The 24,312-nt window shown below is 34.2% G+C and overlaps 1 protein-coding gene and 1 long non-coding RNA gene across 2 annotated transcripts; one reads left to right on the top strand and one right to left on the bottom strand.

The window, feature by feature from the left end:
• Positions 1-7,185: 7,185 nt before the first annotated feature.
• Positions 7,186-7,875, bottom strand: LOC25495048 (uncharacterized). The gene is made up of 2 exons (XR_005645454.1): positions 7,780-7,875; positions 7,186-7,608 (listed from the first exon to the last, which is right to left on the bottom strand). It is a non-coding gene; the product is annotated as an uncharacterized lncRNA (long non-coding RNA).
• A 12,245-nt stretch (positions 7,876-20,120) lies between these two features.
• On the top strand, positions 20,121-21,753 carry LOC120579392 (zinc finger BED domain-containing protein DAYSLEEPER-like). Its single transcript, XM_039831449.1, has 3 exons — positions 20,121-20,562; positions 20,662-20,971; positions 21,523-21,753. Exons 1-3 carry the CDS (start codon positions 20,128-20,130, stop codon positions 21,621-21,623), a joined length of 846 nt encoding a protein of 281 aa, XP_039687383.1. The 5' UTR covers positions 20,121-20,127; the 3' UTR covers positions 21,624-21,753.
• Positions 21,754-24,312: the final 2,559 nt, after the last annotated feature.

The following is a 24,312-nucleotide window of genomic DNA, read 5'->3' as shown; positions in this document are numbered from 1 at the left end:
TTAAAAAGAGTGGATAATACAGTAGGTTGATGAATAATTAGTGTTATAATGATAGGGTGATCATAGGGTAATGATTAGGGTCATGTTTGGAGAGTATTGGATCGAAAAAGGAGTCGAAAAGATTTCCCCAAAGGCGAAATCGCAGCTGAACTGGGATTTTGTTGTCAGTGTGCAAAACACGTTTTTATTGTCTCAGTTTGACAAGTTTAAGTTTCGAACTGGGTTTAGGTTCTTTCACGAAAGTTGTAGATATGGATGTTATCTGTCACTCGTGTTTGGAGGCACTCGATTTAAGCACATAGAACACAAGATATGATCAAATTACTACACAGGGGTCAGCAGGGATCAGCACAGTCGTCCTCTTTTCCCGAGCATAGGAAAATCAACTTTTCTGGAATTGTCTGTTCTGAATTAGGTTTGGGAGTCTTCATGAAAGTTGTAGATATGGTTGTTAGCTTTGAGTTGCTTTTGGTTGGACCCTATTTAGATTTTTATAACTTTAGTTAGGATTAATATACCGCACGTGGGTCATGCTGCGTTTTCCATGAAATTTCAGCATAACCCTCTCAGTGGACTCTAAAATTCTATGACATCATTAGTGAGTTTAAGCAAGCCATTAGCGTGTAAATTAAAAGTAAGAGTCCTTAAAATATATACCTAGATGAGGAAGTGTGTTTAGGCATAAATAGAAGTGATTAGCTCAAGGTAATAACAAGCTTAAATATGAACCAAAGATAATATGGATGATGCTACGAGGAATATTAGTAGAGAGGTAAGCACTTAAATTAGAATAGAGAATGGGGTATACTATCAGAATGAAAGGTGTAGTAATGGAGAGAACGAAAGACGAGAGTAGATTCCAAAATGTAGTAATGAATAACAAAGGAATGTGATGTGTACATATGCTCGTGTAAGATGTTGTTTAATGATGAGAGATTAATGTTGTATGATGAAGATCTACGTTGAGATGATAATTATTAAATGATGATGATGAATGATGTTTGTGAATGACGAGTAATATCGATGACGTATCCTGTTTAGGTTTCTTGCGATCTTCTGTCGCACGTGATGTTATGAGTCGACCCCTGGGGTAGGAATGAAGTTGTTAATGATTATAATGAGGTTCAGAGAAGATGAATAAGATGATTAATATTGATGATTTACTTTGATGATTAAATGTGAAAATATTTATATATTGTGAAAGACGTTGATATGAAATTGTAATTGTTATATATGTTGTTATTATTGATGGTGACTTTCTGCATACGTTTAAATGGTGCTGTCTCGTTGTTGTGATGAATTAATATCATTAAGATGTCAACTTGTTAAGTTGTAAGATGTTGATCCATATTATTTGAGTCATATGAGATGTCTAAGTTGTTAAGTCGTAAGATGTTGAGTCCATTTCATACTCATTTAAGTTAAGGGCTTGATGCCCTGTAATGTATATTTATACATATTATGTTGAGGGCTTGATGCCCTGTAAGTTGAGGGCTTGATGCCCTGTGAGCCTATTTACGCTTATACGTTGAGGGCTTGATACCCTGGTTGGTACCACATGCATGATTAAGAAGTTGAAGTTGCATATGTTGAGTTCAAGTTGTAGAAGTCGCATTGTCGTTGTCGTTAAGTTGTCAATTGTCAATGAGTTGTTAATAAAGAACTAAGTGAAGTATTAATATTTATTAATCGTGTTGTTTATGTTATTATGAGATGATGATTATGTCGCGTTGTTTATGTTATTATGAGATAATGATTATGTTGTGTTGTTTATATTATTATGGGATGATGATTATGTTGTGTTGTGTTGTTTATGTTATTAATTGATGAAGTTTAAGTTGTTAAATGCTTATGATGAATTATATGCTTATTATTATTGAATGTGAAATCTCATCTCCTCTGCTTGGAAATGTTGCTCTTTGTATAAGTAACTTGCAGGTGATCGAGAATAAGTAGCTGTTGATCGCTGACGTGAGTGGTTATCCCTCACTGTGTCTTTAGGTGCTCTGATACGTAACGGGATGAGAAATTTGTTGCATGCTTTTCTATTCCTTACGTATTACATTAAGGATATTCATGAATAAGTTGTTGATTTAACTTTATGAGATGTTTATGATGATGCCTTCGTGCCAAAGACAATTTTAGATGTTGAAATAAATTCCGCTGCGAAGTATTAATTATTATGTTGTAGACTTTTGAAGGAAAATTAGTTAATTATTCCATTTCTGAATTTTAAGAAGTGTAGCATCCCGTTTAAGGTGTTTTACTCTGATTTTTATGAGAAATTTTCAAGTTGGGAAAACGGGGTGTTACAGCATTGGTTGTGCCAGTTTGTGCAGGATTACTTGTGCTAGTTTGTGCATCCTACATTGTTTAACATGTAAGTATTGGTAATTCTCGCCAGGTGGAAAACTTCTATCATCACCTGTTTTTCCCCCTCATGTCCTTTGATTATGTCCAAGCTCTTTACACCTTCTACACCTCACAGTTTCCTGATTTCTCTTGCCCTTCTAAAGCACTTAATTTTTCCCTATAGACCTTGAAAGGGCTCAATATCACATTCCACCTAATCTTACAGTGATCTTTCAGAGCCTTAAGGGTCATAGTAGGTGTATACTTAAGTATTGGAACCAGTTTTTTCCCAACAACTTCCCATTTAACACTCTTTTACCAGTTGGAAAGTAATTGTGAATAGGCTTCAAGCTAGCAAGAACATAATGAGTTTGAGGAGGAACCTACTAAATCTAATATGCTATGGACAACTTGGATAGCACTTGACCACAATTCTTTTCTTCTCATTCTTCTCGAGGTACACATTCTTCTTGTTCTGCAAACCATACTCTTTCACCTCAGTTTTAACTAAAAGACCAGTGGCAAAGATCTGACCCTCCTCAAATACTACAGGTTCATTGTTAATACCCAACTTAAACCTATTCAGTTTCCTCCTTCTTCATCTCTCTTCTTCCTCAGATACATCAAGACTTTCTAGTATATCTCAGACTTCATCCTCATCTTCAAAGTCTTCCAAACCAGTCACTTCAGGGTTCCTAGATTGTTCAACACCAACTAAAGATCGATTATGGTTAACTGAATGACCACCAAGGGTTGGGTTCACAGTCTGGTTAGGCAAAACAATGGTCCAATCCCTGTCTTCATCAAAATCACTATCATCAACAAATACCTCATCTACACTTCCATCCTCATTTTCTAATTCATACTCAGGAACGTCTCCCTCCTCACAACCATTGTAATCAGGATCAGACTCATCTTAGTCTTCATCAATTTTAGCTGGTTTCTTCCCTTTGTCAAGTATAACAACCTTTTCAACCTCACTATCATACCTGCTGTCAGTAACATCCACATATTTGGCTTCAACATAAAACTCAGCTCCTACTACATTCTTATATTCATTTACGAACCTAACAACATCCCTATCAGTTTTCAACAACCTTAGACCATCAACTATATCAAAACCTGGACATATATACGACAGCTTGTAGTCCTCTACCACCCCAATCTCTCTGATCAGTTTATCTAAATCTATTAAGTTCACCTCATCAGTGTTCCACTCACCACCAAATTCATGTATTTCACCCTTCTTATAAGCTACCACAGGGTCACAAATGAAGTAACCCTTGTAGTGAAACCTTATCTTGGAATAGTGGTTCTTAACAACCCTAAAAAAGAATGAATAAATGATACATAATGTGTATTTTTATATTGTAGTGAAACCTTGTAGTAACCCTTGTCTAAATCTATTAAGTAACCCTTGTATTTTTATATTGTATTGTAATACTGTATGTAACTGTATACATAATGTGTATCTATACAGTATACATACGGTATACTCATACTCTATACATACTGGCTATTCATAAAGTACACAAATACATACATTTGGTCATACGATTTTACACATACAAAGGAGCTCTCACGTGCCAAAGCCTTTTATATTTTCTTTTTTCTTCTTTTTTTAATTCAACTAATTTCTGGCGTGGCGTAAAATTAAATAAAAAACCAATATATACCGACACGGCCTGACAGCATGTGCCAAATCATCGTTGATTAGGTCAAAATTAATCAAAGGATAAAATTTGAAATGAGGCTAAATCATAGGGGGCCAAAATTACAAATTTAGTTAAAAATTTGTATCAAATCCATCATCTTATATTGTCGTATTTTTGCTTATATGTTTAGACAAAGGGAATATGGGTTGACATTAACTGTTCGTTCTCCTTTTTCTCTTAAAATTTTATATCAATAGTAATTACCCTTTTACGGTCGGCCTCTATTTGTTACACGGATTGTTTTTATATTTCGTTCCATATAAATATGAAATTTAAACATTGCAAGAATTAAAACACCAATCAAATTATAGTGTTAAATTAAAAGAACGAGTAATGTACGAGTCAAAATCACCACACCCATGCACATGCATCATTTATTAAAATCCAGACGGATATCGAAGAAATACAATTGATCAATTAGAAACAAGGTTGTTTTATTTAAGGTCCAATGGATCCAAATGTCCTTTAAGTTTTTCGTTTTTTTCAAGTTGGACTATTAAGTTTCAAAAGTTTCAAATAAGTCCTTTTAGTTTCTGAAACGTTTCAAAGTCATATAGTCAGCGTTTCAATTGCTGTTTTTTTTTTTAGTGAACCATCAAATTCGTCCCTGAATTTTCACACGTCGGCCAACTTCGTCCCTCAATTATGAGAAATATCAACTTAGTCCCTGAATTTGTCAGACGTCCATCAAAAAGGTCCCTCCGTCCAAGTCCTCAGTTAGCCTTGCTGATCTGTCGCCTTGCATGCTGTGTTGTCTTGTACACGTGGCAAGAAGGAAGCCACGTGTTCACGGACTAATTTGATTGAATTGGAAAATGTTGAGTTTTCACTTTTCAGTTTATTTTTTTCTCCATTTCCCATTTTGCCCCTGTATTACCCATACCTCCTTCTTCACATTTCAGAACATCAAAAACGTCCTTGACCCTTCTTCTTCTCGCTAAAACTTCCTCCATTTTCACCCCTCCAAAATCATCATCATCTCCGTCGATTCTGACATTTTTGAAGTTTGTGTGTTCGGTTGTGATTAAAGGTAAACGCCTTTCCTGTTGTTTATCAAGTTTTTGTGTTCGTATTCACCCTGTTTTTGTCCGTTTTTTTTGGTGTTTTCGTTTTAAGTTTTGATCATGTTGTTTATTTTGTTTTTGTGATCGTTGATGCTTGCGTTATTCTTTGTTTGTGTTTGTTGCGTTTTTGAGACAGTTGTTTTGATTATTCGTTTTAGGGTTTTGGAAGTGAGGCTCAAGAAAGTCAGCCACAAGAATAATGTTGTGTCTGGGAATGCATAAACTACAGGAAATGTTGTTGCAAATGCTGGACAGGTATGACTCTTAATTTTTAAGGATCGTTTTGGCAATTAATAATATTAATTGAAGTACTCGTATGATTGATTATGTTATGATTTAGGGACTAATTTGATTGAATTTACAATTTCAGGTTTCTGCACCAAGGAGGTATGGCCTTAGAGGACCAGTTCTTTCAGTTGATAGGCCTAAGCAAACACCAATGAGGGGTCCTGCACCAGCTCATCTAACTCCTGCTGGCATAATTAGGGTTCCATATCCAATCTATGGTCCATCCGGTTCGACCCAACCTACTAAATTCATGGAGTTTATACCAACTACTGGATTCCCAAAGAAGTGACGCTTCCTGGAGTTTAATAGATGTTTTTGATTTGTAATATTTAGGCTTATTTGAATTATGCCCCATAGTTGGGTTTCTTTTTGCTTAAATTGTCGTTTAAGACTTATGACTTGTTAATGCCTCATAGTTGGGTTGCTTTTGCATATGTAATTTCTCAGACTTATGACTTATAACCTATGACTTATGTCTATGTAATATTTCAGTTTCAATTTGTGTGTTCTGCCTTTTTTAGTTTATTTTGTACACATATGTTTCAAGGATCAATTTGATATCTGATTAAACAATTCAGGGACTTATTTGATGGTTTTTTATATAACGTAGGGATCTATTTGATAGATAGATAAATAATTCAGGGACTAATTTGATGGCAATATTATTATAGAAAGATTACATTTCTCAATCATCTTCAACCTCTTTTGATTAGTTAAACCAACCTTTGGCATAGGGCAAGCATAGAATGACCTTCCTGGGTTTTTTGAAGTATTGGATTTTCTAACAACACAAATTGTAGGACACCAACATTCAAGCACTCTCACAACACCATTAAACTTGGAGCTTGATGATGAAGTTTGACTTTCATAACCGTTTTTTCCCATATTCCCACCCCACATCATTTCAGATTCAATTCAATAGTTTTGTTTCAAGAAATTTTGAGGATTTTGCCTTTTAGATTCACTACGAAAAAAATTAGGGTTTGAAGTTTTTTGAATTGGGGCAGAACTGAACCACTTATTATTGGAGGAAATGTTCATGATTATAGAGTGTAGATTGCAGATTGTGTAATTAGGGTTCCAATTTTATACAATTGGGGAAGAAAGAGTTGTTGGGGAAGAAAAGAGCCATTTGGGAAGAAAGCCAAAACATTTTCTGCAAATCAATCAATTTAGTCCTTCGAAATGTTTGTTATTATCAGCCAAATTAGTCCCTGCCTACGTGGCGTCTGACATGTGAGAGGTTAACGGTCATGTTAGCCCCGTTAACGCTCCGTTTGAACAGAAGGACCAACTTGATTGACATTTAACAAATTCAGGGATTAAATTGATATTTCGCATAATTGAGGGACGAAGTTGGCTGACCCGTGAAAATTCAGGGACGAAGTTGATGATCTACTCGTTTTTTTTTAGTTGATAGAAATTTTGAACTCAATTTCGTTTTAAATTGATAGGAACACTTAATTTTTTATGAAAATTATCTTTCATTCATCACTATTATTTTGTTTTGCATTTGGGTTTATATGTTTTTCGAATGAGAAATGATATTTTGACAACCATTTTGTGACAACCTATGTGACAACTTTATCTCTCATACTCACATTATTTTTTACTTTCTCTCTCTATTATTTTGGTTTCCGTGTCACTATCTACTTTCCTTTGTAAATTAGTAGTTGTCACAAAAGTTGTCACTCAATTTATTGTTCAAATTACACACCTCTTTTCGAATTATGTATGTGATTGCTATGAAGATGTCAAATTAAACATTAGTTGTAACGCAAGTATAATATTAGGCACAGAGAGTAGAGCACACAGTAACTATAACAGTGCTTTTAAAGTTTTTCCTTATGAAATTTGTTGTGTTTCATCACATAATGAAACTTTCATCACATAATGACTCAAACTGGTACCAGTCCCTTTTGCTGCAAATTAGTATAAAGATGAGAGTAAAACTGTGCCATAAAGATGCATGATTCTTAAGTGGCAATTTCCAAAGCCATCTTCAAGTAGTCTTTTTCATTAGAGTTAGAGGCCATCACCCGTATAGTCAATGCAGGTACTTCCAACTAAATGCAAATGGACACAACGACACGTTACGATGTCGCCGCATGGATTCGGCAATGCCCGTGAACAACGCATACCGACTCTTGCACATTGCCCTGCTTCAACGTTCTTAATCTGGACAATTACTGCAAATGGCAAAGGAAGTTAAAGTTGGAACCAATACACATCTATGCATATAACGTATATATTTAGGAAAGTTTGGTATTAAATTGAGCATGTAGTATACTAATTTTTTCATAACATATAAATATATCGGTGAGAAAGATGAGCGCAATGTTAAAAAAAAATATACATACAGCAGAATTGCGTGAGCATGAAAACAGCCAAAGTAGCAAGCTTAACATAAGTCATTGTTTGATCAAAAGAAAGAATAAGCTAAAATTATTTGATATGAACTTAGCTTAGTGTTGTAACAATTTATAGAGAGGTCTATCTATATACTAGCAGACACTATAGCTCCCTACGTTAATTGTTAGGAAAAGTGAAATGGCTATATTTAACAATTTATAGAGAGGTCCATATATCAACTGACACTATAGCTCCCTCATGAAATTAAAATTGTTTCATTCCCTTTCATCAAAAAATAAATAAATATTCACTCCCGTACAATAGTTGACAATGTTTATATAATTTCTTTTCGGCGTGTTTTCGTCTTATAACTGAAAAGGCAAGGCTCGTGTTAACTGAAAAAGCAAGGCTTGTGAATAATGACATTATTTTTACCTTTTAACTAAAAAACAACCTTGTCAAAAAAATAATATAAAAACAACCATGTCAAAAAAAATATATAAAAACAACATTCAATCGAATACATCTAACGACACAAATTCAAAATCGTTAAAACAGAGCTCAATCTTTGGTCAGATTTTACTTGTCTTTTGGTCGAACTCAAACTATCAATGTCTCTTTTTCATGTGAATTGGAGGGTTGCACAAAAAAAAAAATCAATAAAACCAAAAAAGATGAATTTACGAACTTATTCACAACATCCAGGTTAATAAAATATTGCAGCGTATATGAAAGATAATAACTAGCAAAAATGCTTTTGATGAATTATATGCTTATTATTATTGAATGTGAAATATCACCCCTTCTGCTTGGAAATGTTGCTCTTCGTATGAGTAACTTGCAGCCGATCGAGAATAAGTAGCTGTTGATTGCTGTCGTGAGTGGTTATCCCTCACTGTGTCTTTAGGTGCTCTGATACGTAACGAGATGAGAACTTTGTTGCATGCTTTTCTATTCCTTACGTATTACTTTAATGATATTCATGAATAAGTTGTTGATTTAACTTTATGAGATGTTTATGATGAAGCCTTCGTGCCAAAGACTATTTTAGATGTTGAAATAAATTCCGCTACGAAATATTAATTATTATGTTGTAGACTTTTGAAGAAAAATTAGTTAATTATTCCATTTATGATTTTTAAGAAGTGTCGCATTCCGTTTAAGGTGTTTTACTCTGATTTTTATGAGAAATTTTCAAGTTGGCAAAACGAGGTGTTACAATTGGTATCAGAGCAGGTCGGTCCGTCCGGCTAGGTAGTTGAGTCATTTGTGTCGTGTGACAGTTGAATATTGTCGTTGTGTTTTTCTAATTAACAGTTATGCTTTATTATGTGATCATGTTTGACTGACTAGCTTTATTGTGATTTATGTGTATTGTTGAAGTTTCTATTTTGTTATACATAGTTTAAGATATTTAAGCAATAATTAAATTCATTTTTCTCTTGTGCTTTGAATTTCGAGTACGAAATTCTTTTAAGGGGGGTAGAGCTGTAATTCCCTCTTTAATTATTTAATTATTTTATAGAGTTTAGAGTCCACTTTGATGATTTATGTGATGTGTTGATATTTTATTTAAAGACTTATTTTATTATTTACTAGAATAAGATTTGAAAATAAAATAAATATTGAGATGTGGGAGAGATATAAGGAGGAAACTAGGTTTAAATAGAGGAAATAAGATAAAGTGGATTGAGGAGAGATATAAGGAGGAAACTAGGTTTAGAAAAGTTTTTACGTGAAACTGCTTTTTGGAGAAAAAGGGAGAAAACAAGAGAAGAGGAGAACCAAGAGGGAGAGAGACCGCTGACCATCAATACTGCGGTAAGGGTGGGAGTAACCTTCAATAATTCTAAGTATGTGATTCTGAAGATGAATTTAACATGGTTGTAGGTTGAGGTTTTAGAATTTGAGAGTTTAGAATTAAAAGATGAAATTGAAATTTGAGAATTAAGGAAAACCAGTTTAGGTTTCGAATTGAATTTCTAGTCTTAAAAAGAGTGGATAATACAGTAGGTTGATGAATAATTAGTGTTATAATGATAGGGTGATCATAGGGTAATGATTAGGGTCATGTTTGGAGAGTATTGGATCGAAAAAGGAGTCGAAAAGATTTCCCCAAAGGCGAAATCGCAGCTGAACTGGGATTTTGCTGTCAGTGTGCAAAACACGTTTTTATTGTCTCAGTTTGACAAGTTTAAGTTTCGAACTGGGTTTAGGTTCTTTCACGAAAGTTGTAGATATGGATGTTATCTGTCACTCGTGTTTGGAGGCACTCGATTTAAGCACATAGAATACAAGATATGATCAAATTACTACACAGGGGTCAGCAGGGATCAGCACAGTCGTCCTCTTTTCCCGAGCATAGGAAAATCAACTTTTCTGGAATTGTCTGTTCTGAATTAGGTTTGGGAGTCTTCATGAAAGTTGTAGATATGGTTGTTAGCTTTGAGTTGCTTTTGGTTGGACCCTATTTAGATTTTTATAACTTTAGTTAGGATTAATATACCGCACGTGGGTCATGCTGCGTTTTCCATGAAATTTCAGCATAACCCTCTCAGTGGACTCTAAAATTCTATGACATCATTAGTGAGTTTAAGCAAGCCATTAGCGTGTAAATTAAAAGTAAGAGTCCTTAAAATATATACCTAGATGAGGAAGTGTGTTTAGGCATAAATAGAAGTGATTAGCTCAAGGTAATAACAAGCTTAAATATGAACCAAAGATAATATGGATGATGCTACGAGGAATATTAGTAGAGAGGTAAGCACTTAAATTAGAATAGAGAATGGGGTATACTATCAGAATGAAAGGTGTAGTAATGGAGAGAACGAAAGACGAGAGTAGATTCCAAAATGTAGTAATGAATAACAAAGGAATGTGATGTGTACATATGCTCGTGTAAGATGTTGTTTAATGATGAGAGATTAATGTTGTATGATGAAGATCTACGTTGAGATGATAATTATTAAATGATGATGATGAATGATGTTTGTGAATGATGAGTAATATCGATGACGTATCCTGTTTAGGTTTCTTGCGATCTTCTGTCGCACGTGATGTTATGAGTCGACCCCTGGGGTAGGAATGAAGTTGTTAATGATTATAATGAGGTTCAGAGAAGATGAATAAGATGATTAATATTGATGATTTACTTTGATGATTAAATGTGAAAATATTTATATATTATGAAAGACGTTGATATGAAATTGTAATTGTTATATATGATGTTATTATTGATGGTGACTTTCTGCATACGTTTAAATGGTGCTGTCTCGTTGTTGTGATGAATTAATATCATTAAGATGTCAACTTGTTAAGTTGTAAGATGTTGATCCATATTATTTGAGTCATATGAGATGTCTAAGTTGTTAAGTCGTAAGATGTTGAGTCCATTTCATACTCATTTAAGTTAAGGGCTTGATGCCCTGTAATGTATATTTATACATATTATGTTGAGGGCTTGATGCCCTGTAAGTTGAGGGCTTGATGCCCTGTGAGCCTATTTACGCTTATACGTTGAGGGCTTGATACCCTGGTTGGTACCACATGCATGATTAAGAAGTTGAAGTTGCATATGTTGAGTTCAAGTTGTAGAAGTCGCATTGTCGTTGTCGTTAAGTTGTCAATTGTCAATGAGTTGTTAATAAAGAACTAAGTGAAGTATTAATATTTATTAATCGTGTTGTTTATGTTATTATGAGATGATGATTATGTCGCGTTGTTTATGTTATTATGAGATAATGATTATGTTGTGTTGTGTTATTTATGTAATTAATTGATGAAGTTTAAGTTGTTAAATGCTTATGATGAATTATATGCTTATTATTATTGAATGTGAAATCTCATCTCCTCTGATTGGAAATGTTGCTCTTTGTATAAGTAACTTGCAGGTGATCGAGAATAAGTAGTTGTTGATCGCTGACGTGAGTGGTTATCCCTCACTGTGTCTTTAGGTGCTCTGATACGTAACGGGATGAGAAATTTGTTGCATGCTTTTCTATTCCTTACGTATTACATTAAGGATATTCATGAATAAGTTGTTGATTTAACTTTATGAGATGTTTATGATGATGCCTTCGTGCCAAAGACAATTTTAGATGTTGAAATAAATTCCGCTGCGAAGTATTAATTATTATGTTGTAGACTTTTGAAGGAAAATTAGTTAATTATTCCATTTCTGAATTTTAAGAAGTGTAGCATCCCGTTTAAGGTGTTTTACTCTGATTTTTATGAGAAATTTTCAAGTTGGGAAAACGGGGTGTTACAGCATTGGTTGTGCCAGTTTGTGCAGGATTACTTGTGCTAGTTTGTGCATCCTACATTGTTTAACATGTAAGTATTGGTAATTCTCGCCAGGTGGAAAACTTCTATCATCACCTGTTTTTCCCCCTCATGTCCTTTGATTATGTCCAAGCTCTTTACACCTTCTACACCTCACAGTTTCCTGATTTCTCTTGCCCTTCTAAAGCACTTAATTTTTCCCTATAGACCTTGAAAGGGCTCAATATCACATTCCACCTAATCTTACAGTGATCTTTCAGAGCCTTAAAGGTCATAGTAGGTGTATACTTAAGTATTGGAACCAGTTTTTTCCCAACAACTTCCCATTTAACACTCTTTTACCAGTTGGAAAGTAATTGTGAATAGGCTTCAAGCTAGCAAGAACATAATGAGTTTGAGGAGGAACCTACTAAATCTAATATGCTATGGACAACTTGGATAGCACTTGACCACAATTCTTTTCTTCTCATTCTTCTCGAGGTACACATTCTTCTTGTTCTGCAAACCATACTCTTTCACCTCAGTTTTAACTAAAAGACCAGTGGCAAAGATCTGACCCTCCTCAAATACTACAGGTTCATTGTTAATACCCAACTTAAACCTATTCAGTTTCCTCCTTCTTCATCTCTCTTCTTCCTCAGATACATCAAGACTTTCTAGTATATCTCAGACTTCATCCTCATCTTCAAAGTCTTCCAAACCAGTCACTTCAGGGTTCCTAGATTGTTCAACACCAACTAAAGATCGATTATGGTTAACTGAATGACCACCAAGGGTTGGGTTCACAGTCTGGTTAGGCAAAACAATGGTCCAATCCCTGTCTTCATCAAAATCACTATCATCAACAAATACCTCATCTACACTTCCATCCTCATTTTCTAATTCATACTCAGGAACGTCTCCCTCCTCACAACCATTGTAATCAGGATCAGACTCATCTTAGTCTTCATCAATTTTAGCTGGTTTCTTCCCTTTGTCAAGTATAACAACCTTTTCAACCTCACTATCATACCTGCTGTCAGTAACATCCACATATTTGGCTTCAACATAAAACTCAGCTCCTACTACATTCTTATATTCATTTACGAACCTAACAACATCCCTATCAGTTTTCAACAACCTTAGACCATCAACTATATCAAAACCTGGACATATATACGACAGCTTGTAGTCCTCTACCACCCCAATCTCTCTGATCAGTTTATCTAAATCTATTAAGTTCACCTCATCAGTGTTCCACTCACCACCAAATTCATGTATTTCACCCTTCTTATAAGCTACCACAGGGTCACAAATGAAGTAACCCTTGTAGTGAAACCTTATCTTGGAATAGTGGTTCTTAACAACCCTAAAAAAGAATGAATAAATGATACATAATGTGTATTTTTATATTGTAGTGAAACCTTGTAGTAACCCTTGTCTAAATCTATTAAGTAACCCTTGTATTTTTATATTGTATTGTAATACTGTATGTAACTGTATACATAATGTGTATCTATACAGTATACATACGGTATACTCATACTCTATACATACTGGCTATTCATAAAGTACACAAATACATACATTTGGTCATACGATTTTACACATACAAAGGAGCTCTCACGTGCCAAAGCCTTTTATATTTTCTTTTTTCTTCTTTTTTTAATTCAACTAATTTCTGGCGTGGCGTAAAATTAAATAAAAAACCAATATATACCGACACGGCCTGACAGCATGTGCCAAATCATCGTTGATTAGGTCAAAATTAATCAAAGGATGAAATTTGAAATGAGGCTAAATCATAGGGGGCCAAAATTACAAATTTAGTTAAAAATTTGTATCAAATCCATCATCTTATATTGTCGTATTTTTGCTTATATGTTTAGACAAAGGGAATATGGGTTGACATTAACTGTTCGTTCTCCTTTTTCTCTTAAAATTTTATATCAATAGTAATTACCCTTTTACGGTCGGCCTCTATTTGTTACACGGATTGTTTTTATATTTCGTTCCATATAAATATGAAATTTAAACATTGCAAGAATTAAAACACCAATCAAATTATAGTGTTAAATTAAAAGAACGAGTAATGTACGAGTCAAAATCACCACATCCATGCACATGCATCATTTATTAAAATCCAGACGGATATCGAAGAAATACAATTGATCAATTGGAAACAAGGTTGTTTTATTTAAGGTCCAATGGATCCAAATGTCCTTTAAGTTTTTCTTTTTTTTCAAGTTGGACTATTAAGTTTCAAAAGTTTCAAATAAGTCCTTTTAGTTTCTGAAACGTTTCAAAGTCATATAGTCAGCGTTTCAATTGCTGTTTTTTTTTTTAGTGAACCATCAAATTCGTCCCTGAATTTTCACACGTCGGCCAACTTCGTCCCTCAATTATGAGAAATATCAACTTAGTCCCTGAATTTGTCAGACGTCCATCAAAAAGGTCCCTCCGTCCAAGTCCTCAGTTAGCCTTGCTGATCTGTCGCCTTGCATGCTGTGTTGTCTTGTACACGTGGCAAGAAGGAAGCCACGTGTTCACGGACTAATTTGATTGAATTGGAAAATGTTGAGTTTTCACTTTTCAGTTTATTTTTTTCTCCATTTCCCATTTTGCCCCTGTATTACCCATACCTCCTTCTTCACATTTCAGAACATCAAAAACGTCCTTGACCCTTCTTCTTCTCGCTAAAACTTCCTCCATTTTCACCCCTCCAAAATCATCATCATCTCCGTCGATTCTGACATTTTTGAAGTTTGTGTGTTCGGTTGTGATTAAAGGTAAACGCCTTTCCTGTTGTTTATCAAGTTTTTGTGTTCGTATTCACCCTGTTTTTGTCCGTTTTTTTTGGTGTTTTCGTTTTAAGTTTTGATCATGTTGTTTATTTTGTTTTTGTGATCGTTGATGCTTGCGTTATTCTTTGTTTGTGTTTGTTGCGTTTTTGAGACAGTTGTTTTGATTATTCGTTTTAGGGTTTTGGAAGTGAGGCTCAAGAAAGTCAGCCACAAGAATAATGTTGTGTCTGGGAATGCATAAACTACAGGAAATGTTGTTGCAAATGCTGGACAGGTATGACTCTTAATTTTTAAGGATCGTTTTGGCAATTAATAATATTAATTGAAGTACTCGTATGATTGATTATGTTATGATTTAGGGACTAATTTGATTGAATTTACAATTTCAGGTTTCTGCACCAAGGAGGTATGGCCTTAGAGGACCAGTTCTTTCAGTTGATAGGCCTAAGCAAACACCAATGAGGGGTCCTGCACCAGCTCATCTAACTCCTGCTGGCATAATTAGGGTTCCATATCCAATCTATGGTCCATCCGGTTCGACCCAACCTACTAAATTCATGGAGTTTATACCAACTACTGGATTCCCAAAGAAGTGACGCTTCCTGGAGTTTAATAGACGTTTTTGATTTGTAATATTTAGGCTTATTTGAATTATGCCCCATAGTTGGGTTTCTTTTTGCTTAAATTGTCGTTTAAGACTTATGACTTGTTAATGCCTCATAGTTGGGTTGCTTTTGCATATGTAATTTCTCAGACTTATGACTTATAACCTATGACTTATGTCTATGTAATATTTCAGTTTCAATTTGTGTGTTCTGCCTTTTTTAGTTTATTTTGTACACATATGTTTCAAGGATCAATTTGATATCTGATTAAACAATTCAGGGACTTATTTGATGGTTTTTTATATAACGTAGGGATCTATTTGATAGATAGATAAATAATTCAGGGACTAATTTGATGGCAATATTATTATAGAAAGATTACATTTCTCAATCATCTTCAACCTCTTTTGATTAGTTAAACCAACCTTTGGCATAAGGCAAGCATAGAATGACCTTCCTGGGTTTTTTGAAGTATTGGATTTTCTAACAACACAAATTGTAGGACACCAACATTCAAGCACTCTCACAACACCATTAAACTTGGAGCTTGATGATGAAGTTTGACTTTCATAACCGTTTTTTCCCATATTCCCACCCCACATCATTTCAGATTCAATTCAATAGTTTTGTTTCAAGAAATTTTGAGGATTTTGCCTTTTAGATTCACTACGAAAAAAATTAGGGTTTGAAGTTTTTTGAATTGGGGCAGAACTGAACCACTTATTATTGGAGGAAATGTTCATGATTATAGAGTGTAGATTGCAGATTGTGTAATTAGGGTTCCAATTTTATACAATTGGGGAAGAAAGAGTTGTTGGGGAAGAAAAGAGCCATTTGGGAAGAAAGCCAAAACATTTTCTGCAAATCAATCAATTTAGTCCTTCGAAATGTTTGTTATTATCAGCCAAATTAGTCCCTGCCTACGTGGCGTCTGACATGTGAGAGGTTAACGGTCATGTTAGCCCCGTTAACGCTCCGTTTGAACAGAAGGACCAACTTGATTGACATTTAACAAATTCAGGGATTAAATTGATATTTCGCATAATTGAGGGACGAAGTTGGCTGACCCGTGAAAATTCAGGGACGAAGTTGATGATCTACTCGTTTTTTTTTAGTTGATAGAAATTTTGAACTCAATTTCGTTTTAAATTGATAGGAACACTTAATTTTTTATGAAAATTATCTTTCATTCATCACTATTATTTTGTTTTGCATTTGGGTTTATATGTTTTTCGAATGAGAAATGATATTTTGACAACCATTTTGTGACAACCTATGTGACAACTTTATCTCTCATACTCACATTATTTTTTACTTTCTCTCTCTATTATTTTGGTTTCCGTGTCACTATCTACTTTCCTTTGTAAATTAGTAGTTGTCACAAAAGTTGTCACTCAATTTATTGTTCAAATTACACACCTCTTTTCGAATTATGTATGTGATTGCTATGAAGATGTCAAATTAAACATTAGTTGTAACGCAAGTATAATATTAGGCACAGAGAGTAGAGCACACAGTAACTATAACAGTGCTTTTAAAGTTTTTCCTTATGAAATTTGTTGTGTTTCATCACATAATGAAACTTTCATCACATAATGACTCAAACTGGTACCAATCCCTTTTGCTGCAAATTAGTATAAAGATGAGAGTAAAACTGTGCCATAAAGATGCATGATTCTTAAGTGGCAATTTCCAAAGCCATCTTCAAGTAGTCTTTTTCATTAGAGTTAGAGGCCATCACCCGTATAGTCAATGCAGGTACTTCCAACTAAATGCAAATGGACACAACGACACGTTACGATGTCGCCGCATGGATTCGGCAATGCCCGTGAACAACGCATACCGACTCTTGCACATTGCCCTGCTTCAACGTTCTTAATCTGGACAATTACTGCAAATGGCAAAGGAAGTTAAAGTTGGAACCAATACACATCTATGCATATAACATATATATTTAGGAAAGTTTGGTATTAAATTGAGCATGTAGTATATTAATCTAGATAATTACTGCAAATGGCAAAGGAAGTTAAAGTTGGAACCAATACACATCTATGCATATAACGTATATATTTAGGAAAGTTTGGTATTAAATTGAGCATGTAGTATATTAATTTTTCATAACATAAATATATCGGTGAGAAAGATGAGCGCAATGTTTAAAAAAAAATATACATACAGAATGTCGTGAGCATGAAGATAGCCAAAGTAACAAGCATAACATAAGTCATTGTTTAATCAAAAGAAAGAATAAGTTAAAATTATTTGTTATGAACTTAGCTGAATAAGCTAAAATTATTTGTTATGAACTTAGCTTAGTGTTGCATTTGTTCATTGTTACATGCAACAATTTATAGAGAGGTGCATATACTAGCAGATCCCTACGTTAATTATTAGGAAAAGTAAAATGGCTATATTTAATAATTTATAGAGACGTCCAAATACTAACGGACACTATAAAATTGATGGTGATAGTTAACAATTTTGTGGTATCCTCATCCTCATGAAATTAAAATTGTTTCATTCCCTTTCATCAAAAATAAATATTCACTTCCTGTACAATAATAGCCCGGCCCGAAAAAGCCCGGAGCCCGTTAGGGCTAGCCCGTTCGAGCCACGGGCAGCCCGCAAAAAATTAAGATGGGTCATTTTTATTATTTTTGGTGTGGTGTCTGCTGGGCCTGGATATTAGGGATCCGGCCCAAATTAAAATAACCCTACCCTAACTCAACTCATGTATGTGAGTATGTGACATCAGCGGCCTCACTCTCTCACTCACAGTCACACACCGTCAAACTCTTTTCTTCTCCACGCGATTCCGATTCCGTGATTCCATTCATCAAGCTCACGCCGCGCCGTGCGATTCCGATCATCAAGCTCACACCGTGCGATTCCGATTCTGGCAGCTGAAATCACACAGGTTCGTCTTCATCCTTTCTTCGTTTCTTCCTTTCTTCATTCCTCATTGTTTTCTTGGTTTCTAATTCAGGCTCAGCAAGTTTCTAATTCAGGCTCAACACCTCTATTTCTTCTTCTTCTTCATCGTTTTGGAGGTTCGTTTCTTCTTCTTTGTTTATCTGTTAAAATGTGAAATTAGGGTTTGAATAGGTTTGAATAAATGACTAGACTATAGAGTGCATGATTGGATGGTAGTCTGTTCTAAATGAATTTGGGTCGGTACTGAATTGTTCTAAATGACAACTATGTTTTAATGAATTTAGGTCGGTACTGATGTGATGGTAGTCTGTTCTAAATGAATTGTTCTATTTTGTTTTGCGCACATAGTCTGTTCTATTCTCAATGAATTTCCCTAGCTAGAACTTCTAAATCAATTTACTATTTATGTAATCTTTAATGAATTTATAATTTGGCATATAATTATGTAGGAATTACAATCTGTTTGTGCTTCAAATATGAGGGATAGTGATACTGATGGTAGTGGAAGTCTTCAGAATATGTGCGTTGATGGGGAAATTGAGAGCCAAGCTAGGGAAATTCCACCAGTACCACCACCAATTGATCAAAATACACAAGAAGTGTCTTCTGATCCAAAGGATAAAAAGCGTAAGGGCAAGGCTAAGGCTAAGGACAAGGCTACGGGAAAGGTCAAGAGCAAGGGTAAAGCCCTAACATCTGACGTGTGGCTATATCTTGTGAAAGTTGGTATTGTAGATGGAGTAGAGAAATGTAGATGCAAGGCGTGTCACAAATTATTGACTTGTGAATCAGGAAGCGGAACTAGTCATTTAAAGCGTCACGTACTTAGTTGTAGCAAGACTATCGAAAATCATGATGTGGGTGAAATGATGATTGATGCTGAAGGAAAATTGAGAAAGAAAAAGTTTGACCCTATGGCTAATCGAGAAATTTTAGCTAGAATCATGATTACACATGGTGCACCATTTAATATGGTTGAGTGGAGGGTGTTTAGAGAATAGCAAAAGTTTTTGAATGATGATTGTGTTTTTGTTAGTAGAAATACTATAGCCAAAGATATTTTGAATGTTTATCGTGATGAGAAACAAAATCTGAAATCACAGTTAGCTCAAATTCGAGGGAGAGTTTGCTTGACTTCTGATTGTTGGACGACATGCAGCAATGAAGGTTATATTTCTTTAACTGCTCATTATGTTGATGTGAATTGGAAGTTGGAAAGTAAAATTTTAGCATTTGCTCACATGGAACCCCCACATAGTGGGCGAGATTTAGCTTTGAAGGTTTTAGAAATGTTAGATGATTGGGGCATTGAAAAGAAATTTTTTCCATCACTTTAGATAATGCTTCTACAAACAACAGTATGGCTAACTTTTTGAAAGAGCATCTAGGGTTATCAAATAGTTTGTTGCTTGATGGAGAATTTTTCCATATAAGATGCTCAGCTCACATCTTGAACCTCATTGTTCAAGATGGACTCAAGGTAGTTAGCGATGCTTTGCATAAGATTAGACAAAGTGTGGCTTATGTGAGGGTAACAGAAAGTAGAACACTACTTTTTTCTGAATGTGTTAGAACTGTTGGTGATATTGATACAACCATAGGATTGAGATTAGATTGTGTTACTCGATGGAATTCCACTTTTATAATGCTACAGAGTGCGCTTGTTTATCGTCGTGCATTTTATAGCTTAAGTTTACGGGATTCAAATTTTAAATGTTGTCCTAAAAGTGAGGAGTGGAGAAGGGCTGAAATAATGTGTGAGATTTTGAAGCCATTTTTCACTATTACAAACTTGATATCCGGCTCTTCATATCCTACATCAAATCTGTACTTTGGTGAAATATGGAAGATTGAGTGCCTCATAAGATCTTATTTGACAAGTGAAGATCTTTTGATTCAAAAGATGGCTGAAAGTATGAAGGTGAAATTTGATAAGTATTGGAGTGACTATAATGTTGTTTTGGCAGTTGGGGCTGTTCTTGATCCAACCAAAAAGTTTAACTTTTTGAAATTTGCTTATGAAAAACTTGACCCACTCACTAGTGAGGAGAAGTTGAAAAAAGTTAAGATGACTTTGGGGAAGCTTTTTTCCGAGTACATCAAGAATGGAATTCCTTCTAATCTAAGCTCTTCACAAGTCCAGCCTAGCTATGGTGGAGGAACTCGAATTACGTCATCTTCATATGATGTAAGTTCATACATTCTTTCTTTATTTTATTCTTTTATTAATTATTTGTTTTTGTTTGTATGAATATTTTGTAACTTGGTTAGGTTGGATGATTTGTAGGAATTTGAAGAGTATGAAAGCCAATCAAGTAGCAACACCGGAAAATCAGAACTTGATACTTATTTAGATGAGTTGCGGATGCCTCTATCTGCAGAATTTGATGTCTTAGCTTTTTGGAAGGAAAGAAGTCGTAGAAGTCCAAATCTTGCAAGGATGGCTTGCGATATATTGAGTATTCCAATAACAACGGTGGCATCAGAATCTGCGTTTAGTATTGGCGCCCGAGTTGTGAATAGGTATAGAAGTTCAATGAAAGATGATTCTGTTCAGGCTCTCTTGTGCGCACGTAGCTGGTTGCATGGTTTTGAAGGTATGATTTTTATAGTTCTATCATTTTTACAATTGTTTTATAGTTTATATTATTGTCAATAGAACTGGCTGAAATGAGTTTGATGTGAAACTCATGAATGAAAAGTAACTGAACCTATTGCAGAAACTGATATTTGTGAATCAAAACTTATATGACAATTTAGTTTATGAATCAAAACATTTCAAAGAACAAGGAATGTGTGAATTCATGCAGTCATACACAAGGACCGAGAATTCATTTGATATACATGCATAGTGCTAGAATGAGCCATTTGAGCCTAGATGAAAGGAAGCATCTGCTCATTTTGTTGTTGCTTTAAATCTTGAATGCTAGATTAGATAGTTAGTATGCAATATTCTTGGACTTTCATGATTGATTTTTGTTCAATATTTAACAATCAAATTTCTCACAGAATTGATTTATTTTTAGTTAGTATGCTAGATTAGATAGTTAGTATGCAATATTCTCACAGAATTAATTTATTTTTAGTTATCAATACTGAAGTGATTTTTTAATCTCTATATTTAACAATCAAATTTCGTAATTTGTAGAATTATATGATGACAACAATGATGTTCAAGAAGATGAAACTCATGGAAGTGGACAAGCATCAAATAGTACTGTGGATGTTGTGAACCTTGAAGAAGATTAAGTGACTTTGTTGGGAGTGATTTTTTGGATTAAAACTTTTGTTATGTTATTACTTATTCTGGATAATTAGTATTTTGAATTTAGAATCTTCATTCTGGATAATTGGTGACTTGTGTTAATGTTACTATGGAATATGGATAATTGTTATTCTCTTGGATCAATCTTAATTTAGATTTTGTTCATTGTTAATCTATTTGTGTATATTTAAGTTATTATAATTTATGTTCAATCCTTAAAGAATGGGAAGGAAAAAAAAAAACAGATACGGGCCCGGGCTGGCCCGTTAGCCCGGTATATTTATGTATGTTTCGTACTTAAAAGAATGGAAAAGGGAAGGAAAAAAATACGGGCCAGGGCTGGCCCGTTAGCCCGGGAGCCCGTATAGGGCCGGGCTCGGGCTCATTTTTTGCAGCCCATATTCAAACCGGGCTTTTTAGCCCGGCCCTTAAAAGCCCTTGGCCCGGCCGGGCCGGGCCGCCCGTATTGACAGCTCTACTTGTTAGTGTTATACTATATCGATCCAAAAAAGAACACATCAGTACTAAGAGTTAACACTAACAGGTAACTAACGTTTACATCTCCTCTCCTCCATTTCTATCAGCAAGATACAAATCAGCTTCCAAATCCGGTTCATCCAAAGACAACTCTGCTAACTCAATTCCAACACCATCAAGAGGTTCATGCGCATCTCCAGTAATGTCCCACATTCTTGATTGTCCTTTCTTATATCCATCTTCTTTCTTTGACAAGAGTCGAAGATTAGTATGCAAATAAACCAAATCTTCGACCCTTTTTGGATCCATTTTGTTTCTTTTCAAAGAATGGATAAAAGAGAAAGTACTCCAATTTCTCACAACATGAGGAAGAACAAGGTTGCACAAGAAGCTTTAAACCCTAATTTCTCGACGGTGACCAAAGTGGACGGCGACCACTTTGGAAGAAAAAGTTGAAACCCTAATTTCTTAGAAAGCGAAATATGCAATTGTTTGCGTGGTGTGGTGTGGGTCGTACTGGCACCAAAGAAAGATAAATGAAATGTATATATATTATAGTGATATAATGTTTTTATTCTTATTTTTTACACAAAAAAAAAATAGAAATCAAAATAATATAAAAAAACACAAGTATCCGTGCGTATCGGGACGTATCGGATAATTATTTTTTTAAAAAATAAAATTTAATATTGTGATACTCTCCAGATACGTATCGGGAAGTATCGGGCAGGTATCGGTGCAGGATACGCAGGGGATACAATACGTCATCCATTTTGAAGTATCGGGGCTTCACAACATTCAATCAAATACATCTAACGACACAAATTCAAATTCAAAATCATTTAAACAGAGCTCAATCATTGGTCAGATTTTACTTATCTCTCGGCCGAACTCATATTATCGGTGTCTCTTTTCCGTGTGGATCGGAGGCTTACACATTAAAAAAAAATCATTAAAACCAAAAAAATATGAATTTACAAACATATTCACAACATGCAAGTTAATAGAATATAACTGTGACAAGTTTATGAATATGATAGACTACAAATATGACAATTAAAGTGTTTGGAATATTCACGCATCATAATCTTTAATGTTAGCGACGTCAAAGTCATTAAGGGAATAGATCAAAGTTTATTTGACAATATGAGCCAAACAAACATTGTCACAAGAAGACAACATAAAACAACGTCGCACCAACACTCAAACTCGTAAATAATAGTGTAATTCCACTCCTATACGATCCTATTCCATCCCGAGCGTGAAAATTCCTAGTACCTTTTGGATTATAGGTACTGTGGTGCACATAGTATCATGGATGAGCAACAGACCCGTACTCTGCACGTTGAAGTATTGAGTTTTGTGTCAAATCGCATTTGTAACATCGTTTGCATTGAGAAATAACAAAAATAAAATCTATCTATTCTCTAATATTATGATTTTTTTTTGAAGAAATTGTAATTATGAAAGTTTAAACTAGTAAAAATACAATTTTGTTCCATCTTAATTTTTTGACACCTCAGCATATATTTACCATTTTGTGTATTTTGTAACAGAAAATCCTATTTAGATGAAAGAATTAGCTTTCAAAAGATTGATGTGATTTTATAACAAATAATTCTTTTTATATGGTTGTATCTAAACAACTTAAATTACTTTTTATAAAATGAATTTATTACGATAAACAAACACAAAATATATTCTGATTTATTTATAAAATCTCTTAAAAGAATATCTAAATTATTGAATGCAAAATCTAGTTTATTCTAATCCGTAACAAACAGGTCCTAAAAGGTTTGATATAATTAAAAATAAAAATCACTTTAAAGATTATTGTATCTGTTAGTTATAGTTTTTAAAAAAATCGGGATGACCAAAAAATCCAAAAATAACTTCAACTGAAAAAAGAATATAGTAACTTTTCGAAAAGTATTTTTTTAGAGGGGAGAAAATATGTATCAAAAGATGAAGATAACTTTGTGACAAAATATTCATTTTATATAGTTGCATGCAAACAATTATTTTTTCAAAGAAGTGATTGTTATTACCATAAACAAACAAAAAGTTGATTGTGCTTTTTCATAAAATCTCTAGAAAATAATTTCTAAATTTTTCAATGTCAAAATCATTTTTTTTATTCATAAAACTGAATCATATATTTAATTTACATTTATTAAAAATAAGTTTTATGATGTA

This window comes from Medicago truncatula, chromosome 3 (genome assembly GCF_003473485.1).
Source record: "Medicago truncatula cultivar Jemalong A17 chromosome 3, MtrunA17r5.0-ANR, whole genome shotgun sequence".
In the NCBI taxonomy this organism is placed as follows: Eukaryota; Viridiplantae; Streptophyta; class Magnoliopsida; order Fabales; family Fabaceae; genus Medicago; species Medicago truncatula.
The sequence above is the reverse complement of the archived record's forward strand: the minus strand, read 5'-3'. Positions and strand labels throughout refer to the sequence as shown.